Source organism: Asterias rubens, chromosome 20 (genome assembly GCF_902459465.1).
Source record: "Asterias rubens chromosome 20, eAstRub1.3, whole genome shotgun sequence".
NCBI lineage: Eukaryota > Metazoa > Echinodermata > Asteroidea > Forcipulatida > Asteriidae > Asterias > Asterias rubens.
In genome coordinates, this window is record NC_047081.1 from 10785990 (window position 1) to 10802790 (window position 16801).

General features: G+C 34.3%; 1 protein-coding gene across 1 annotated transcript; it reads right to left on the reverse strand.

The window, feature by feature from the left end:
- Positions 1–256: 256 nt before the first annotated feature.
- LOC117303925 lies at positions 257–16071 on the reverse strand. The gene is made up of 16 exons (XM_033788386.1): positions 16038–16071; positions 15429–15618; positions 14571–14636; positions 13878–14040; positions 13336–13370; positions 12793–12895; positions 11977–12011; positions 10960–11122; positions 10417–10451; positions 9585–9687; positions 7352–8992; positions 6732–6818; positions 6424–6483; positions 5982–6047; positions 5190–5279; positions 257–4789 (listed from the first exon to the last, which is right to left on the reverse strand). Exons 2-16 carry the CDS (start codon positions 15582–15584, stop codon positions 4650–4652), a joined length of 2943 nt encoding a protein of 980 aa, XP_033644277.1. The 5' UTR covers positions 15585–15618; positions 16038–16071; the 3' UTR covers positions 257–4649.
- Between the last annotated feature and the right edge of the window lie 730 nt (positions 16072–16801).

Here is a 16801-nt window from a genome sequence, read left to right on the forward strand (position 1 = left end):
AGTCTAAAAGTCCAAAAGTGCAATCATTACAAGAGACATGGTGATTCGGCACATTCTGCTGCTAACATTGCCAGAAACATTAGAGCAAACCCCTCCTCTTAACGATAAGTGCATTGGTTTGTTTAATAACGGTTAAGTGTCTTGCTTAAGGACACTCTGCTGATCAGGAACACCAGAGATTAAGCCCCAGTGCACTAAACCGCTATACTTGCAAGGCAAATGATGATCTAACTGATCAAAATTAGCAATCTAAAAAACCCAGATCAATCATCACTAGAGACTAAATGATGTCCATCCTATCAGCACAGACCAAATGACAATTCGACTGAGTAAAATTCAATTTAAACAACAGTGTAAACCTCTTTAATACTTAAGTTTAAGTCCTACAATTAGAAATTGTAAATTGTATTGACTTGCAAGGCAAATGATGATCTAACTGATCAAAATTAGCAATCTAAAAAACCTAGATCAATCATCACTAGAGACTACAAGATGTCCATCCTCTCAGCACAGACCAAATGACAATTCGACTGAGTAAAATTCAATTTAAACAACAGTGTAAACCTTTCAAAGTTAAGTTTAAGTCCTACAATTAGAAATTGTAAATTGTATTGACTTGCAAGGCAAATGATGACCTAACTGATCAAAATTAGCAATCTAAAAAACCCTGATCAATCATCACTAGAGACTACAAGATGTCCATCCTCTCAGCACAGACCAAATGACAATTCTACTGAGTAAAATTCAATTTAAACAAAAGTTTAAACCTCTTTCATAGTTAAGTTTAAGTCCTACAATTAGAAATTGTAAATTGTATTGACTTGCAAGGCAAATGATGATCTAACTGATCAAAATTAGCAATCTAAAACACCCTGATCAATCATCACTAGAGACTACAAGATGTTTATCCTATCAGCACAGACCAAATGACAATTCGACTGAGTACAATTCAATTTAAACAATAGTGTAAACCTCTTTTATAGTTAAGTTTAAGTCCTACAATTAGAAATTGTAAATTGTATTGACTTGCATAGCAAATGATGATCTAACTGATCAAAATTAGCAATCTAAAAAACCTAGATCAATCATCACTAGAGACTACAAGATGTCCATCCTATCAGCACAGACCAAATGACAATTCGACTCAGTAAAATTCCATTTAAACAACAGTGTAAACCTCTTTCATAGTTAAGTTTAAGTCAATCATCACTAGAGACTACAAGATGTCCATCCTATCAGCACAGACAAAATGACAATTCGACTGAGTAAAATTCAATTAAATTAACAGTGTAAACCTGTTTTATAGTTAAGTTTAAGTCCTACAATTAGAAATTGTAAATTGTATTGACTTGCAAGGCAAACGATGATCTAACTGATCAAAATTAGCAATCTAAAAAACCTAGATCAATCATCACTAGAGACTACAAGATGTCCATCCTATCAGCACAGACCAAATGACAATTCTACTGAGTAAAATTCAATTTAAACAACAGTGTAAACCTCTTTTATAGTTAAGTTTAAGTCCTACAATTAGAAATTGTAAATTGTATTGACTTGGAAGGCAAACGATGATCTAACTGATCAAAATTAGCAATCTAAAAACCTAGATCAATTATCACTAGAAACTACAAGATGTCCATCCTATCCTATCCAAATGACAATTCGACTGAGTAAAATTCAATTTAAACAACAATGTGAACCTCTTACAAAGTTAAGTTTAAGTCATACAATTAGAAATTGTAAATTGTATTGACTTGCAAGGCAAACGATGATCTAACTGATCAAAATTAGCAATCTAAAAAACCTAGATCAATCATCACTAGAGACTACAAGTTGTCCATCCTCTCAGCACAGACCAAATGACAATTCGACTCAGTAAAATTGAATTTAAACAACAATGTAAACCTCTTACAAAGTTAAGTTTAAGTCCTACAATTAGAAATTGTAAATTGTATTGACTTGCAAGGCAAACGATGATCTAACTGATCAAAATTAGCAATCTAAAAAACCTACATCAATCATCACTAGAGACTACAAGATGTCCGTCATATCAGCACAGACCAAATGACAATTTGACTGAGTAAAATTCAATTTAAACAACAGTGTAAACCTCTTTCAAAGTTAAGTTTAAGTCCTACAATTAGAAATTGTAAATTGTATTGACTTGGAAGGCAAACGATGATCTAACTGATCAAAATTAGCAATCTAAAAAACCTAAATCAATCATCACTAGAGACTACAAGATGTTTATCCTATCAGCACAGACCAAATGACAATTCGACTGAGTAAAATTCAATTTAAACAATAGTGTAAACCTCTTTTAAAGTTAAGTTTAAGTCCTACATTTAGAAATTGTAAACTGTATTGACTTGCATGGCAAACGATGATCTAACTGATCAAAATTAGCAATCTAAAAAACCTAAATCAATCATCACTAGAGACTAGAAGATGTCCATTCTATCAGCACAGACCAAATGACAATTCGACTGAGTAAAATTCAATTTAACTAACAGTGTAAACCTGTTTTATAGTTAAGTTTAAGTCCTACAATTAGAAATTGTAAATTGTATTGACTTGCAAGGCAAACGATGATCTAACTGATCAAAATTAGCAATCTAAAAAACCTAGATCAATCATCACTAGAGACTACAAGATGTCCATCCTATCAGCACAGACCAAATGACAATTCTACTGAGTAAAATTCAATTTAAACAACAGTGTAAACCTCTTTTATAGTTAAGTTTAAGTCCTACAATTAGAAATTGTAAATTGTATTGACTTGGAAGGCAAACGATGATCTAACTGATCAAAATTAGCAATCTAAAAACCTAGATCAATTATCACTAGAAACTACAAGATGTCCATCCTATCCTATCCAAATGACAATTCGACTGAGTAAAATTCAATTTAAACAACAATGTGAACCTCTTACAAAGTTAAGTTTAAGTCATACAATTAGAAATTGTAAATTGTATTGACTTGCAAGGCAAACGATGATCTAACTGATCAAAATTAGCAATCTAAAAAACCTAGATCAATCATCACTAGAGACTACAAGTTGTCCATCCTCTCAGCACAGACCAAATGACAATTCGACTCAGTAAAATTGAATTTAAACAACAATGTAAACCTCTTACAAAGTTAAGTTTAAGTCCTACAATTAGAAATTGTAAATTGTATTGACTTGCAAGGCAAACGATGATCTAACTGATCAAAATTAGCAATCTAAAAAACCTACATCAATCATCACTAGAGACTACAAGATGTCCGTCATATCAGCACAGACCAAATGACAATTTGACTGAGTAAAATTCAATTTAAACAACAGTGTAAACCTCTTTCAAAGTTAAGTTTAAGTCCTACAATTAGAAATTGTAAATTGTATTGACTTGGAAGGCAAACGATGATCTAACTGATCAAAATTAGCAATCTAAAAAACCTAAATCAATCATCACTAGAGACTACAAGATGTTTATCCTATCAGCACAGACCAAATGACAATTCGACTGAGTAAAATTCAATTTAAACAATAGTGTAAACCTCTTTTAAAGTTAAGTTTAAGTCCTACATTTAGAAATTGTAAACTGTATTGACTTGCATGGCAAACGATGATCTAACTGATCAAAATTAGCAATCTAAAAAACCTAAATCAATCATCACTAGAGACTAGAAGATGTCCATTCTATCAGCACAGACCAAATGACAATTCGACTGAGTAAAATTCAATTTAACTAACAGTGTAAACCTGTTTTATAGTTAAGTTTAAGTCCTACAATTAGAAATTGTAAATTGTATTGACTTGGAAGGCAAACGATGATCTAACTGATCAAAATTAGCAATCTAAAAACCTAGATCAATTATCACTAGAAACTACAAGATGTCCATCCTATCAGCACAGACCAAATGACAATTCGACTGAGCAAAATTCAATTTAAACAATAGTGTAAACCTCTTTTATAGTTAAGTTTAAGTCCTACAATTAGAAATTGTAAATTGTATTGACTTGCAAGGCAAACGATGATCTAACTGATCAAAATTAGAAATCTAAAAAACCTAGATCAATCATCACTAGAGACTACAAGACGTCCATCCTATCAGCACAGACCAAATGACAATTCGACTGAGTAAAATTCAATTTAAACAACAGTGTAAACCTCTTTCATACTTAAGTTTAAGTCCTACAATTAGAAATTGTTAATTGTATTGACTTGCAAGGCAAATGATGATCTAACTGATCAAAATTAGCAATCTAAAAAACCTAGATCAATCATCACTAGAGACTACAAGATGTCCATCCTATCAGCACAGACCAAATGACACTTCGACTGAGTAAAATTCAATTTAAACAACAGTCTAAACCTCTTTTATAGTTAAGTTTAAGTCCTACAATTAGAAATTGTAAATTGTATTGACTTGCAAGACAAAAACGATGATCTAACTGATCAAAATTAGCAATCTAAAAAACCTAGATCAATTATCACTATAGAGACTACAAGATGTCCTCCCCTGAATGGTATCTGTTTGAGAAAAAAAATATTGTTCCAATAATGGTAGAGGACATGTTAAAAATACTTTGATAGTGGATTTGCCTATATGGTAAAGATAGAACATTTTTAAATGTCATTCTTCACGGTGAGATTTCGCAGAGTTTATTCATGGAGTACACTCATTTTCTTCTTTAGTCTGGTGGCCCTTGCCTTTTGTTCATTCAGGACCTTTGTTCGTACTGTCTCCCAAGAACAGGTTATGAAGGAGTTTTCCCGCAGAAATGGTAGAATATCTGCTTTACCTGCAAAGAAGAATTTATGCACTGTTATGCTTTACCTAAATAATATGTGATGGCCAATCAAACCTTTACACCATAAAATCCACAGTCAACCATACATTTGCATGGAACATAACAAAGTATGTCCTGGAGTATGCAACAGTCAGCTCTCAGTATCATTCACTTCACACATGTAGCTGTATACCATGCCCGATGTGTGGCAGAGGGAGCCCCTCACAAAAGTAGCTGGCCCTTGTTATAAACACAGGCCTATATTCAATTGTTCAACAGTGGTGTAACCAGAGGGGGCGGGGGGTGGTCAGGAGCTGCCAGTTCAGAACCCTTGCCTCCCTCTCTCAGAAACAGAACAACAAAATTCTCAGTAACAGGTACATTTGAGACAGAAATTTTTGCTATTACTCACGTGGGAGACTTGTTCCATCCACAAAAGCGTTGAAGTGTTCAACAACTGCGTTACTTGCCACATTTGACCACTGTGTGTAATTTCGTTGACCTGTTGCAAAATGTATGAATGGACACAGAATTCACACCGAGTTCAACAGTTTGCTAAACCTGCTTATTTTAGTAACTTAAATTTTTAAAATGGCTCATATATTGAGATCCACTTAAGTTCAATGTGCGCCTATCAAATTCTTCTAAACTTAATTTTGTAATATGTGTTATTTTGTAATATGCTCTCAAGCTAATGAATGCATTCAAAATCAACAAAGAAGGCCATGTGTAAAATGGACAAACTGCTGCCATTGACACATGAAGTTAAACCATGGCAAAAAAAACTGACACACAAAGTTCATCACTCAATGAAAAGAAAAGTAACAAATTAATAATAAAGTGACCCTAGGGGTGCATTGGGAAACTGCTGTATGAGTACATAGCCAGGTCCAAATTAAATAGCCACAACTGACATCACAAGTCCTTTCACGTGGTTTGCTTGACCTTTCCTTTTTTATTGATTTTCGCAGAGTTTAGGAGAAAAATAATTTGTACCCTGTTTTAGTGTGATCGAGGTCAAGAAATTTTAATAATTGTTTTCAGTTTCCTGTGGACATCAATTCGTGGAAAAATATGACACAGCTCAATACTTCTGAGCACCTTAGAGTCCCACTTAAAAAAAAAAAAACTAAGTTCCAGTTTACCAAATATTACCAAGTATTGTATTTCCACCTTGTGATGTTTCAAATCCTACTTAACATACCTGTGTCCTTTTTAGCTGCTGTAGAACTCTGATGTTGATGGTTTTCAGTTGCTCTTGGTGTACTTGCTGTATAAATTGGTAAAACACACTACTTTTGTTTGAATCGTCTTAAAACAACTTTAAGGCCTTCAGGTTTAGTTTCCCCAAACTAGGTTAATCGACATGAATGGAAAATTGTGCACATATGCAACAATTATTAGCTTTCAAAAAGATATAGCCCAAAGTTTCACTGACAAAAAACTGCATTAACTGCCTTATCAATTGAAATTTGATAAAGAAAGGGCTTAAAATTTGTTTTCTCCGTTTGTGCTGCAAATTTTCCTTCAGTCCCAAAACTGATTTTGGTGACATACTGACATAATTCACATCTTTACTGTCACAAACACTACATGGTAGAATGAAAACAGAATTTCCAGTGTTATCTTGTGAAAAATCAACGCACCTGAATTTGTGTTCTCAGCTGTTGTTGTAGTCTGGTTCACTGCTTCCTCTGGTGGTTGAACTGTATATAAATTGGTAAAACCACATTTCAAAACATAAGTTTGGTATCTTTTTTAACAATTAAGGGAATTAACCATTACTAGGTCAGTCTGTGCCTCTGTATATTGTGGTATAGTTCACACTACCAATTAACCAATTCAATTTCCTTATTATACCTTCTCTTACTTTTGTTTAAAACATTACATGCTAGAATGAAAACAGCAAGGTAGAATTCCCTCACAGTGCACCTTTTCAAATTAATCAACGCACCTGAAGTTGTGCTCTTACTTGTTGTACTACATGATGTGTTTACTTGCATTGTCGTAGTGTGGTTCACTGCTTCCTCTGGTGGTTGAACTGCACATAAATTAAAACCATATTTCAAAATATAAGTTGCCAGCTTTTTTTTTTTCAACAACTAAGGGAGTTAACCATTACTAGGTCAGTCTTTGCATCTGTACATTGCCATATAGTTAACATGTACTTATTAACAAATCCATTTTTCCTATTTTACCCTTATTTTTGTAATCTTGTAGATTTCCAAGTGTAAGCAAGTGGCTGATGGAAAAGGGACAATTTGTGTGACCTTTCAAAATGTTGAGTTTTAAATCAAGTGCTTTCAAAAACAACAGGTGCAGTACTTTGGTGCAATTATGTTGAGTGAGAGATCTTCACTGCTTAATAAAAATTTACACAACCATTTCAAGGTAATGACCATCAAATAAAAATTAATCACAACAGAATGAACTGACAAATTTTGCAGCTGCAATTAGCACTGGGTTCCTCAGTAAAAAAAGGTGCTCAAGCCTAAAACACATGTTACCTCATCCTCATTTCTCGGCCAAACATGACACTTCAACAAAACTGATCTTACAAAACCTTATACGTACACATTCCTATATCCATTTGTTGAAGCCGCTTTCCAACTATTTGCACTTCTTGGATGGCCAAAGGAGCTTGATAGATGTTTGCATTTACAAGGGCCGAGTGTCCCATGTGCTTGTAGAAAAGATGCCTTTCATTTTCTGGAACATCCATTCCTGCGTAGAGGGTACTTGCTCGATGACGGAATGCAGTAGCTGTCATTTTAGCTGGCTCATGCACTCTGGCCTCAAAACAAACACGCTGCACACTATGCCAACCACTCATGTGATTGAGGCTACCTTGAATACATGGGAATATGTACAAATTTGATGGATGGACATTTGCATTTTTTCTTATTTTAGGGTCAGCAAGTTTTGCCATTGCCTGTGTTGAGTCGATGGGTATCAGTACTGGTACCAGATGATTATTCCCTTTTCCAGTCTGGAATGTTACTTTCATTTGCTTAAAGAGGACCTTCTCTTTGTCATCGATGTGCTTCATGTAGTCAGTGTTCAGCCAAGAGTCATTTGCGGCTTCTTCCCACTCGCTTATGGTTAGTCTGGCTGGCTCTCCACCCCTCCTTGCATTAAATAATGTTATTCGTGATGCTGTTAAATCACGCAGCTTGACAAATTCTTGTGATGACCAGAACAGGAAGTTGTCCTTCAGCATGTTGCCTATCTCTATCACTGTGTAGTCTCTGATTAGTTTGACATCATCTTCCAGGGGTAGGCTTTCTGGTTTTCTTAGGTTGATATGTCTGTTTCTTTGTAGACTGTAAACTGCATCGCCAAAGATGAAGTCCTTATTCAGAGTAAGGATGTCTATGAATTTGTCAATGTCTTGGGCTTTTTGATCTTTGCAACTGACCAGATATGATCCTTTCAACACCTTTGCCATTTTTTTCAGCAGATAGAAAATACTGATTTTCAAACCAGCCTTGAGAGTTGAGTGGTTGCCAGGTTCTGAACTTGGGTCTTTTTGTGTGACCTGGTTTATTGCTTCATGCAATGTGTCAAAATTCTTTCGATCAAACATCTCGGCTGATGATTCGGAATCATGATTGGGGTTGAGCAATTTGAATTCATGAAACAGTGTGGCCATCCGCCTCATGTCAGTCATCACAGACCTCCGCACTTCAAACTTTTTATCCTGCTTGCGCTTCATTTTGTCAAAAATTCTTGCCCCAAACATGCAAATATGATGATCACTTCTACACAGATTGCCAATATCATCTTCCTGGAAACCACTTAGAATATCTTCTTTGAATTCACTGGTTACAAACCTAGGATATGGTTTCAGAAGTGGTGTTGGTAATGGGGTTGCAGACTGCACAGAATCTCTGTTACAATTCTGCTTGTGACTCCAGAAAAAGTGCCTATTGTAGAACCCATTGCAACTGCTGCAAATGACCAACTTGGTATCAGGTTTCTGTGACCTTTGTGTCAACAATCTACTAGAATCTCCATTTTTGATGAGCTCTTTGTTATAGTTAAATATACCCTGTAGACGTAACCTCCTGAAAACTCTTTCACGCTCCCTTTGTGGCAACTTTTGGGCATGTTTTATTGCCTCCTCCTTTTTGTGTTTGCTTTGCATGTGTCTGTTCAGCCGGGCTTGCATTATTCCGCAGTAAGGGCAAGGTCTGCGAGGTTTTTTCTTGTGGGCTACAGAAAGCAAACAAAATCAAAGAGGCAAATTTACTGTTGAGTCAAACACAACTGTACTACACTCTTTTACACTTTATCTGATTTGTTCCAGGATGGTTTAAGTTGGTATATGGAGAAAAATAAAAAGTCAAAAAAGGAGTGATTTTTTTTAATCTCCTGCATTACTTATACTATCTTGTGGAAGGATTCCGAGTTGGTTAAAGATCCACAAATGGACTACCCACAGTATGGGGGGACATGGACGAGTGTGACACTTTTGGAAATGTCTGATCATGGGCTATCCGGCAATGTCAAGTACGTCCGTAATATCCAAATAATTCACACAATGTATGAGTCCTGCATTGTTGTGGGTATATTGGGTATATCACCACAACATTCTCTAGTCTTGTAACCTCCTGTTCTGAAATAATATTCCAAGTTCACAGTATCTGTAGAAATTGTGAAAATATTATCACAGCTCCAAAGAACGAAGACAATTTTAATTTGACATGTAAGGGATAATGTTATCTCAGAAATGAACAGTTTGAAAGCCAAAGCATTTGTAAAGTGGAAAAGAAAAAGGTTGTTTAAGCATGTCAGATATATTTACCTTGATATTTCACAGGTTGTTTGGTTTCAGAAGTAATGTTGACGCTGGTATGAAGGTCGCCTTCACTAGGTGAATTGTTCACATCCTGATCATCTGCAGAATTCTGCTTTAAAATAACATGATCACAACAATCATCTAGTTGACAATTGGTAACTTCAGTAGAAAGCTTAAATTCTTAGTACATGTATTAGCCTTGATGGTTTGGGTTGAAATGTCACCTTTCAGTTTGCTTATTACAAAGGGTTTTGTCAACAACAACAAAACCAACAAAAACCAAAACGAATCATAATGCGGTAAGTTGCATACATACAAAAAATTAAACTAATTCAAACATTATGATTTTTGATCTGTAAAGGCTTTTGCACGAGAGATCATCCATAACAAAAAACTACTTTCAAAAAGTAACATCTGAAAAAACTCAGCAGGAATCACACATCCTTTTTCAAGAAAAATTTCTAATTAAATGGAGCTCTCCTGATAAAAGTAATAAAACAACCTTCGGTTGATTTTAAAAAACACATACTAGTTTCCAATATAATCAACTATTTATGTGACTTCTCCAGATGTTTGGAAACATTATCACAATTAAAGAACATTTTTAACATGCTAAAATATAAATTGAATAAACAAGGATTGTGGATCAGGACCTTTTAATTCAGTAATATTAAAACAAAAATGTCTTTATCACATTAAGTTCGAGAATCTTCTGAACTGAATACTGTTGAATAAATGTGCTGTCTTTTGTGGAGAAATATAGTTTAACACTATTTTCCTTTGCTCATCTCACCATAGTCGTACATTGCATTTAACACTTTTAAGTATTTATACCTACCTCATTAGTTTGAAACATGGATTGTTTTGCTGCACCTGTGGATCAACAAAGAAATTAGTCACACAAATAGTGCCATGGTAAAAGAGTTGAACATTGTTTAATTGAGGAAAGGGTTGATTATTGTAACAAAAATGGTGTATCACCCATCAACCTCGTCAGAGATAACACATTTCGTATCTATTCAAAACTACAATTTAAGAAAACCCTGAAGCATGGAGGATTGTGGAAATATGGATTTATAAACAAGTATTATATTATAGCTACTTAATCAGACATTGTAGCAACACATCTTAGTTGATCTCAGATATAAAGGTGTTTTGGTATTATATAGTCATCTTTTTGGGGCATTTTTACGCAGCAGTTTGAATATTTCATTTAGTAATTTTATTACCTTGATTCTTTGAGATAAAAAGTGCCACATAAATGTTGAGTCTTGATTGATGTCTAACAAATTAAAAAACAAGTGACGTATCGGCTGTTCCAAAAAGTTTCAATGCAACCAAAAGCAAGCAACTGTAAACAAAAAAAATTAAACAAGTATACCTCTTAATCCACAAAGCTGGTCGCTGGAGTCACTTTCTATTTCTTCATTTTCACTATCGGGAATGTAATCATTGTCATCACTGTCATCACGTGTAGTATCGGAGTCATCAGCTTGTGAGTTGTGTTTTGGGGAACACTTGTTGACATCATCAGCTGCAGAATTCTATGAAGTAACACAAATAAACACCATAATCATTAGCATTAATTAGGAGATAGGAATTGGCAAGCTTATATTGTTAGGCACCCAGCAAAATCTCAATTGCATACATGTAACTTCTTACCTTTGAAATTAATTTTGTGTTATACATGTATTTTTGTCATAGCTGTGTCCGAAATAACTGAGACAACATGACCTTAGGCACTCGAACAGGAAACGGCAAAATGCAATACTCAATCATTTCATACAAGAACTTTATAAAATGTACTGTTCTGTTTGTTTAACACAGAAATTAAATTACCAGTTTTCAATTATTAATCTACTTCGTGTCAGTAAAGTACCAAAGCTGAAGGAAATATAATATGTTGCAACCTCAAAGGAGTATTGTGACCTCTTTGGGTGATTTATTGGGCAATAAAATTAATATTATTGACTGCAGCATGACTAGAAAGATCGTCCAAAAGTAGAATATAAACATCCACTACAGCCCTGAACCCCAAATTTGGCTGGCTTCGTGGTTACAAGGGTAACGTGACAGGCATGTGACTTATCTGCTTCAAAAAGAATTTGTACCCCACCAGATTATTCAGCTAGTTGTTTTTGATGGTTCCAATAACCTAATTTCAGCTATAAGTTAACCTTTGACCTTTTTTACTTTACTCTAACAAATTGTGTTAATTGCAGGGCATTTACCTTATATTTCTGAAAAGTTTACTGACATATTTTTGTTGTGGTAAATAAGGTAATTTTTAGAAATGAGGCCGCCAGCAATGTACCTTTGAAGTTGATACCCCAAAAGTTAACTACAAACGTTTCAGATCAACACAATCATGCTAATACACTGAAATGTTTTTACCTACCTTTCCATGCTGTTGCACTAGTGTACCTGTTGCACCTGCAAGGTAAACAAAATAATCTAATTACCAACAGTTTTAAGGGAAAAATCTCAACTTTCAACCTGAACAATTTTAGACATACCATGTACACAATCAAATCATAAAAACATTTCAGTACAGTTTAGCCCTGGTAAGTTGTCAGTCTCCATTGATATGCCACTGACATCGTCAGTATAAACTTTCTCTATAATGCCACCAAACTTATGAGATGTTTTTAATTTCATTTTACCAAATGCTGTCCTGTGTGTTGTGTCATAAAAGACCGATCCATTGGAAAATGTAAACATGCATGCATGTCCTTGTATAGCGCACGATCATGTCGTGCAGTGTAGCATTGAAGAGACGCACATGGTGCTGCCCATGTATACGGTTGTGATGTAGCCAATGCTGTGATTGGTCAATAAGTTTAGGGGCGGGGCTTAAACTATCTGCTTTTTTATTTGTTAAATAAAACTGGGAATGACAATTGTAATTCCCTGCAATTGTAATTCCCTGCTTATTAGTACTGCCTTGTCAGCTGATAACATGGAAGTGGGCTTGGGTATATTGGGTATATCACCACAACATTCTCTAGTCTTGTAACCTCCTGTTCTGAAATAATATTCCAAGTTCACAATATCTGTAGAAATTGTGAAAATATTATCACAGCACCAAAGAACGAAGACAATTTTAGATTGACATGTAAAGGGTAATGTTATCTCATAAATGAACAGTTTGAAAGCCAAAGCTTTTGTAAAGTGGAAAAGAAAAAGGTTGTTTAAGCATGTAAGATATATTTACCTTGATATTTCACAGGTTGTTTGGTTTCAGAAGTAATGTTGATGCTGGTATGAAGGTCGCCTTCACTAGGTGAATTGTTCACATCCTGATCATCTGCAGAATTCTGCTTTAAAATAACATGATCATAACAATCATCTGGTTGACAATTGATAACTTTACTCAAGGGATCGGCTACATATTAGGAATTAACATTGAGCATGCATAACAGGAGCTTACAAAAAAGGACAAGAACATTCACTTTTAGTACTAACCGTTTTTAGTAAACAGGTAGATGATCTTTAAACATACAAAATAATTTGATGGTAAAAACATCAAATAATTGATGAGCATCTTTATATACTGTACAGGAAAACAAACTTTTAATTCAGTAACAGTAAAAAAAATAATAGTCTATATCACATTAAGTTTGAGAATCTTCTGAACTGAATACTGTTGAATAAATGTGCAGTCTTTTGTGGAGAAATATAGTTTAACACTATTTTCCTTTGCTCATCTCACCATAGTCGTACATTGCATTTAACACTTTTAAGTATTTATACCTACCTCATTAGTTTGAAACATGGATTGTTTTGCTGCACCTGTGGATCAACAAAGAAATTAGTCACACAAATAGTGCCATGGTAAAGAGTTGAACATTGTTTAATTGAGGAAAGGGTTGATTATTGTAACAAAAATGGTGTATCACCCATCAACCTCGTCAGAGATAATACATTTCGTATCTATTCAAAACTATAATTTAAGAAAACCCTGAAGCATGGAGGATTGTGGAAATATGGATTTATAAACAAGTATTATATTATAGCTACTTAATCAGACATTGTAGCAACACATCTTAGTTGATCTCAGATATAAAGGTGTTTTGGTATTATATAGTCATCTTTTTGGGGCATTTTTACGCAGCAGTTTGAATATTTCATTTAGTAATTTTATTACCTTGATTCTTTGAGATAAAAAGTGCCACATAAATGTTGAGTCTTGATTGATGTCTAACAAATTAAAAAACAAGTGACGTATCGGCTGTTCCAAAAAGTTTCAATGCAACCAAAAGCAAGCAATTGTAAACAAAAAAAATTAAACAAGTATACCTCTTAATCCACAAAGCTGGTCGCTGGAGTCACTTTCTATTTCTTCATTTTCACTATCGGGAATGTAATCATTGTCATCACTGTCATCACGTGTAGTATCGGAGTCATCAGCTTGTGAGTTGTGTTTTGGGGAACACTTGTTGACATCATCAGCTGCAGAATTCTATGAAGTAACACAAATAAACACCATAATCATTAGCATTAATTAGGAGATAGGAATTGGCAAGCTTATATTGTTAGGCACCCAGCAAAATCTCAATTGCACAAAATGTAACTTCTTACATTTGAAATTTGTGTTATACATGTATTCTTGTCATAGCCGTGTCGGAAATAACTGAGACAACACCATGAGCTTATTGTAAGATATATTTACCTTGACATTTCACAGATTGTTTGTTTTCAGAAGTAATGTTGACTCTGGTTTTTAGTAAATAGGTAAATGATCTTTATACATAACTACATTTGTTGATTTTCATTATTAAATTGATGGTAAATGCATCAAATAATCCTGAGGCAAAAGGAATTAATTAAAAAAATATATTGACAATGGCAGAATTTGTATTGAGGTAATACAAATATTGGAAGTACATGATTGCAATGGGACAATAATATAATCATGCTGTGAAATCTTGACTGTTTTATTTCAGAAATAATGTTGAATTGCTTGTTCACTAAATTGAAAACATGATGTACCTTTTTCAGTCCACAGAAAGTGAGCTTGTCAAGGTAGTCATTATGCTTTTCCTGCATCTGCCCCATCTAGTTAATAATAAACAAGAACAACAGTAATAAAACAATATTTGGTTTTTTTTAGAAATCAGTATCACAATATCTTTTTCTCAAGACTGACAAAGAGCAGCATTTTCATAATAAGTGATGGAAGAGATTGAACGTGAATATTACGCATTAAGAACTTGTGCGCTTATCCAGCAAGGACCTTTTAAAAATGCACTTTGCATTTCCTGGATAACATAAATCATTATCTGACTATTATGTCAAATGGAATGCAAAGGAGGGTTTAATAAGTATCAAATCATCTTTAATCAATGCTGCTTGCAGCGTTATACCCACTTAGAGAATTAGAACACATTACACACTATATGAATTCTAACATAGTATTGACAACATGTTCAAATGTTTTAGCTAAAAGGGCACTGAACCAGCAGTGGAACCAGTGCCCATTTTATGTAGAAAATATGAATACAATTTTACTACAGGAATACGAGTATAAAGTGAATAACGATACAAGGCCAAGGTCTTATTCAACTTTCATGTTACATTTGGGACATCTATGCACAAAACAATGGGGTTTTAATTTGTCCTGCCTTTTATAAAAGGGTCCAATTTTACGGCACTGCTTACCAAGGAATTCCGGCATTCGGCCAATAGAATCATGCACTTTACAGGGCACTGTAAACTCAGAATTCTGTGGTAAGCAGAGCCATGAAATTTATACAAGGTCTTCAGCAAGTTTGTTTTTCCTAATTTTCTTAAAATATAGGTTTAAAAACAACATTTTAAAAACAAAACCATACTAATACTTAACAATACCTTTCTCCATGGCAAGTTGGGTACACCATAATCAAACCGAAGTTCTTCCCAGACTTCAATGTCTCGAACAGCAAATAAGCAAAGATGTGGATTCTTGCCATCATTAACAGCTACCATTTTACAATTGGCTTTGGGGGCAACTGCATCATTGACCATTCTTCCGATGCAACTTGAATATGTTGCATCCAAACTACAATACAAGAACAATATTTCAAAACAATTATTTTGTTGATTTCATCTGAAAATCAAAGACTCTTATAACTGTTACAAAGTTCCCTTCATACAAACAGCAAACTGAAATGAGTTCCATTTCCAATTATTGTTTTGTCTTGATTTTTGTAAGGTCTTTTTGGCTGTCCTCTGAGTGTTTTGTATCCTTTAGAAAAGATGCTATATTAATGCTAGTATAATTTTTCAATAGTTATTTACCCTTACATGCATCTGCTATTACATACACTTTGCACTGGACACAAATAATAATTGAAGATTTGCATATCTGTTGGCTTTACATGAAATAGAGGGTGGGGGAAGAAGGAAAAGAACCTTTTTTATTACGCTGAATAGGTTGACTGTGTTTTCAAATTCAAATTATAACTTAATAAGACTAACCATTTTGTTTTGGAGTTTTGTTTGAAAAAGTACAAAAAACTTCCATCAGCTATAGTGTATCTGCTTTCACGTTCAATGGCTTCTTTTCTAGAGATCAGCTCTCCCCGGTACTCGAGAAGGAAGTCATTTCTTGAGAACCTTTTCGTTGCAAAAACACCACTTCCTGCAAGCAACGATGGATTTGTGTATAATTTGAAGAGTTAAATTTTATGATATGAGAATACGGGTCTCTTCTACTGCTTTCTTTAATTTGTTTTTATTAGTCTTCACCCAAAGAAGATAATACTGCGATGGGTAAATTATTTGACTTACACAAAATGTGTTGACCTTTAACCCTGCTATAATTACACTGTTAAAACTCCTATATAACAAAGACATTAGTCACTGTCAAGTTTTGGTTGTCTTTGTATGTGACACATTTTGCATTATATGTATCGAAACATCCAGAAAAATGTTTTGTTTGTTTCCCCCTTTCACAACTATAATTAATGGGGTCATTGAAGTTGGAACAGTTCTAGATGAACGGAATTATGGTAGCCTTTCTGTCTTTTGTTAATTATGTTACTTACACATAGTACATTAAACATTAACTGACTGAAGTATACAATGTCTTAAAAACAATTGGGTAAAAAACTTGACTACATCTTGTCCTCTTGAATTTAATTTTAAAAGTACACCAGTTGTATCCATTTAGTGTTAATATACCAAATTGATGCACTTGGATTTCTCTGCCTCCATGTCCAACATAAATGTTTGCGTGGTTG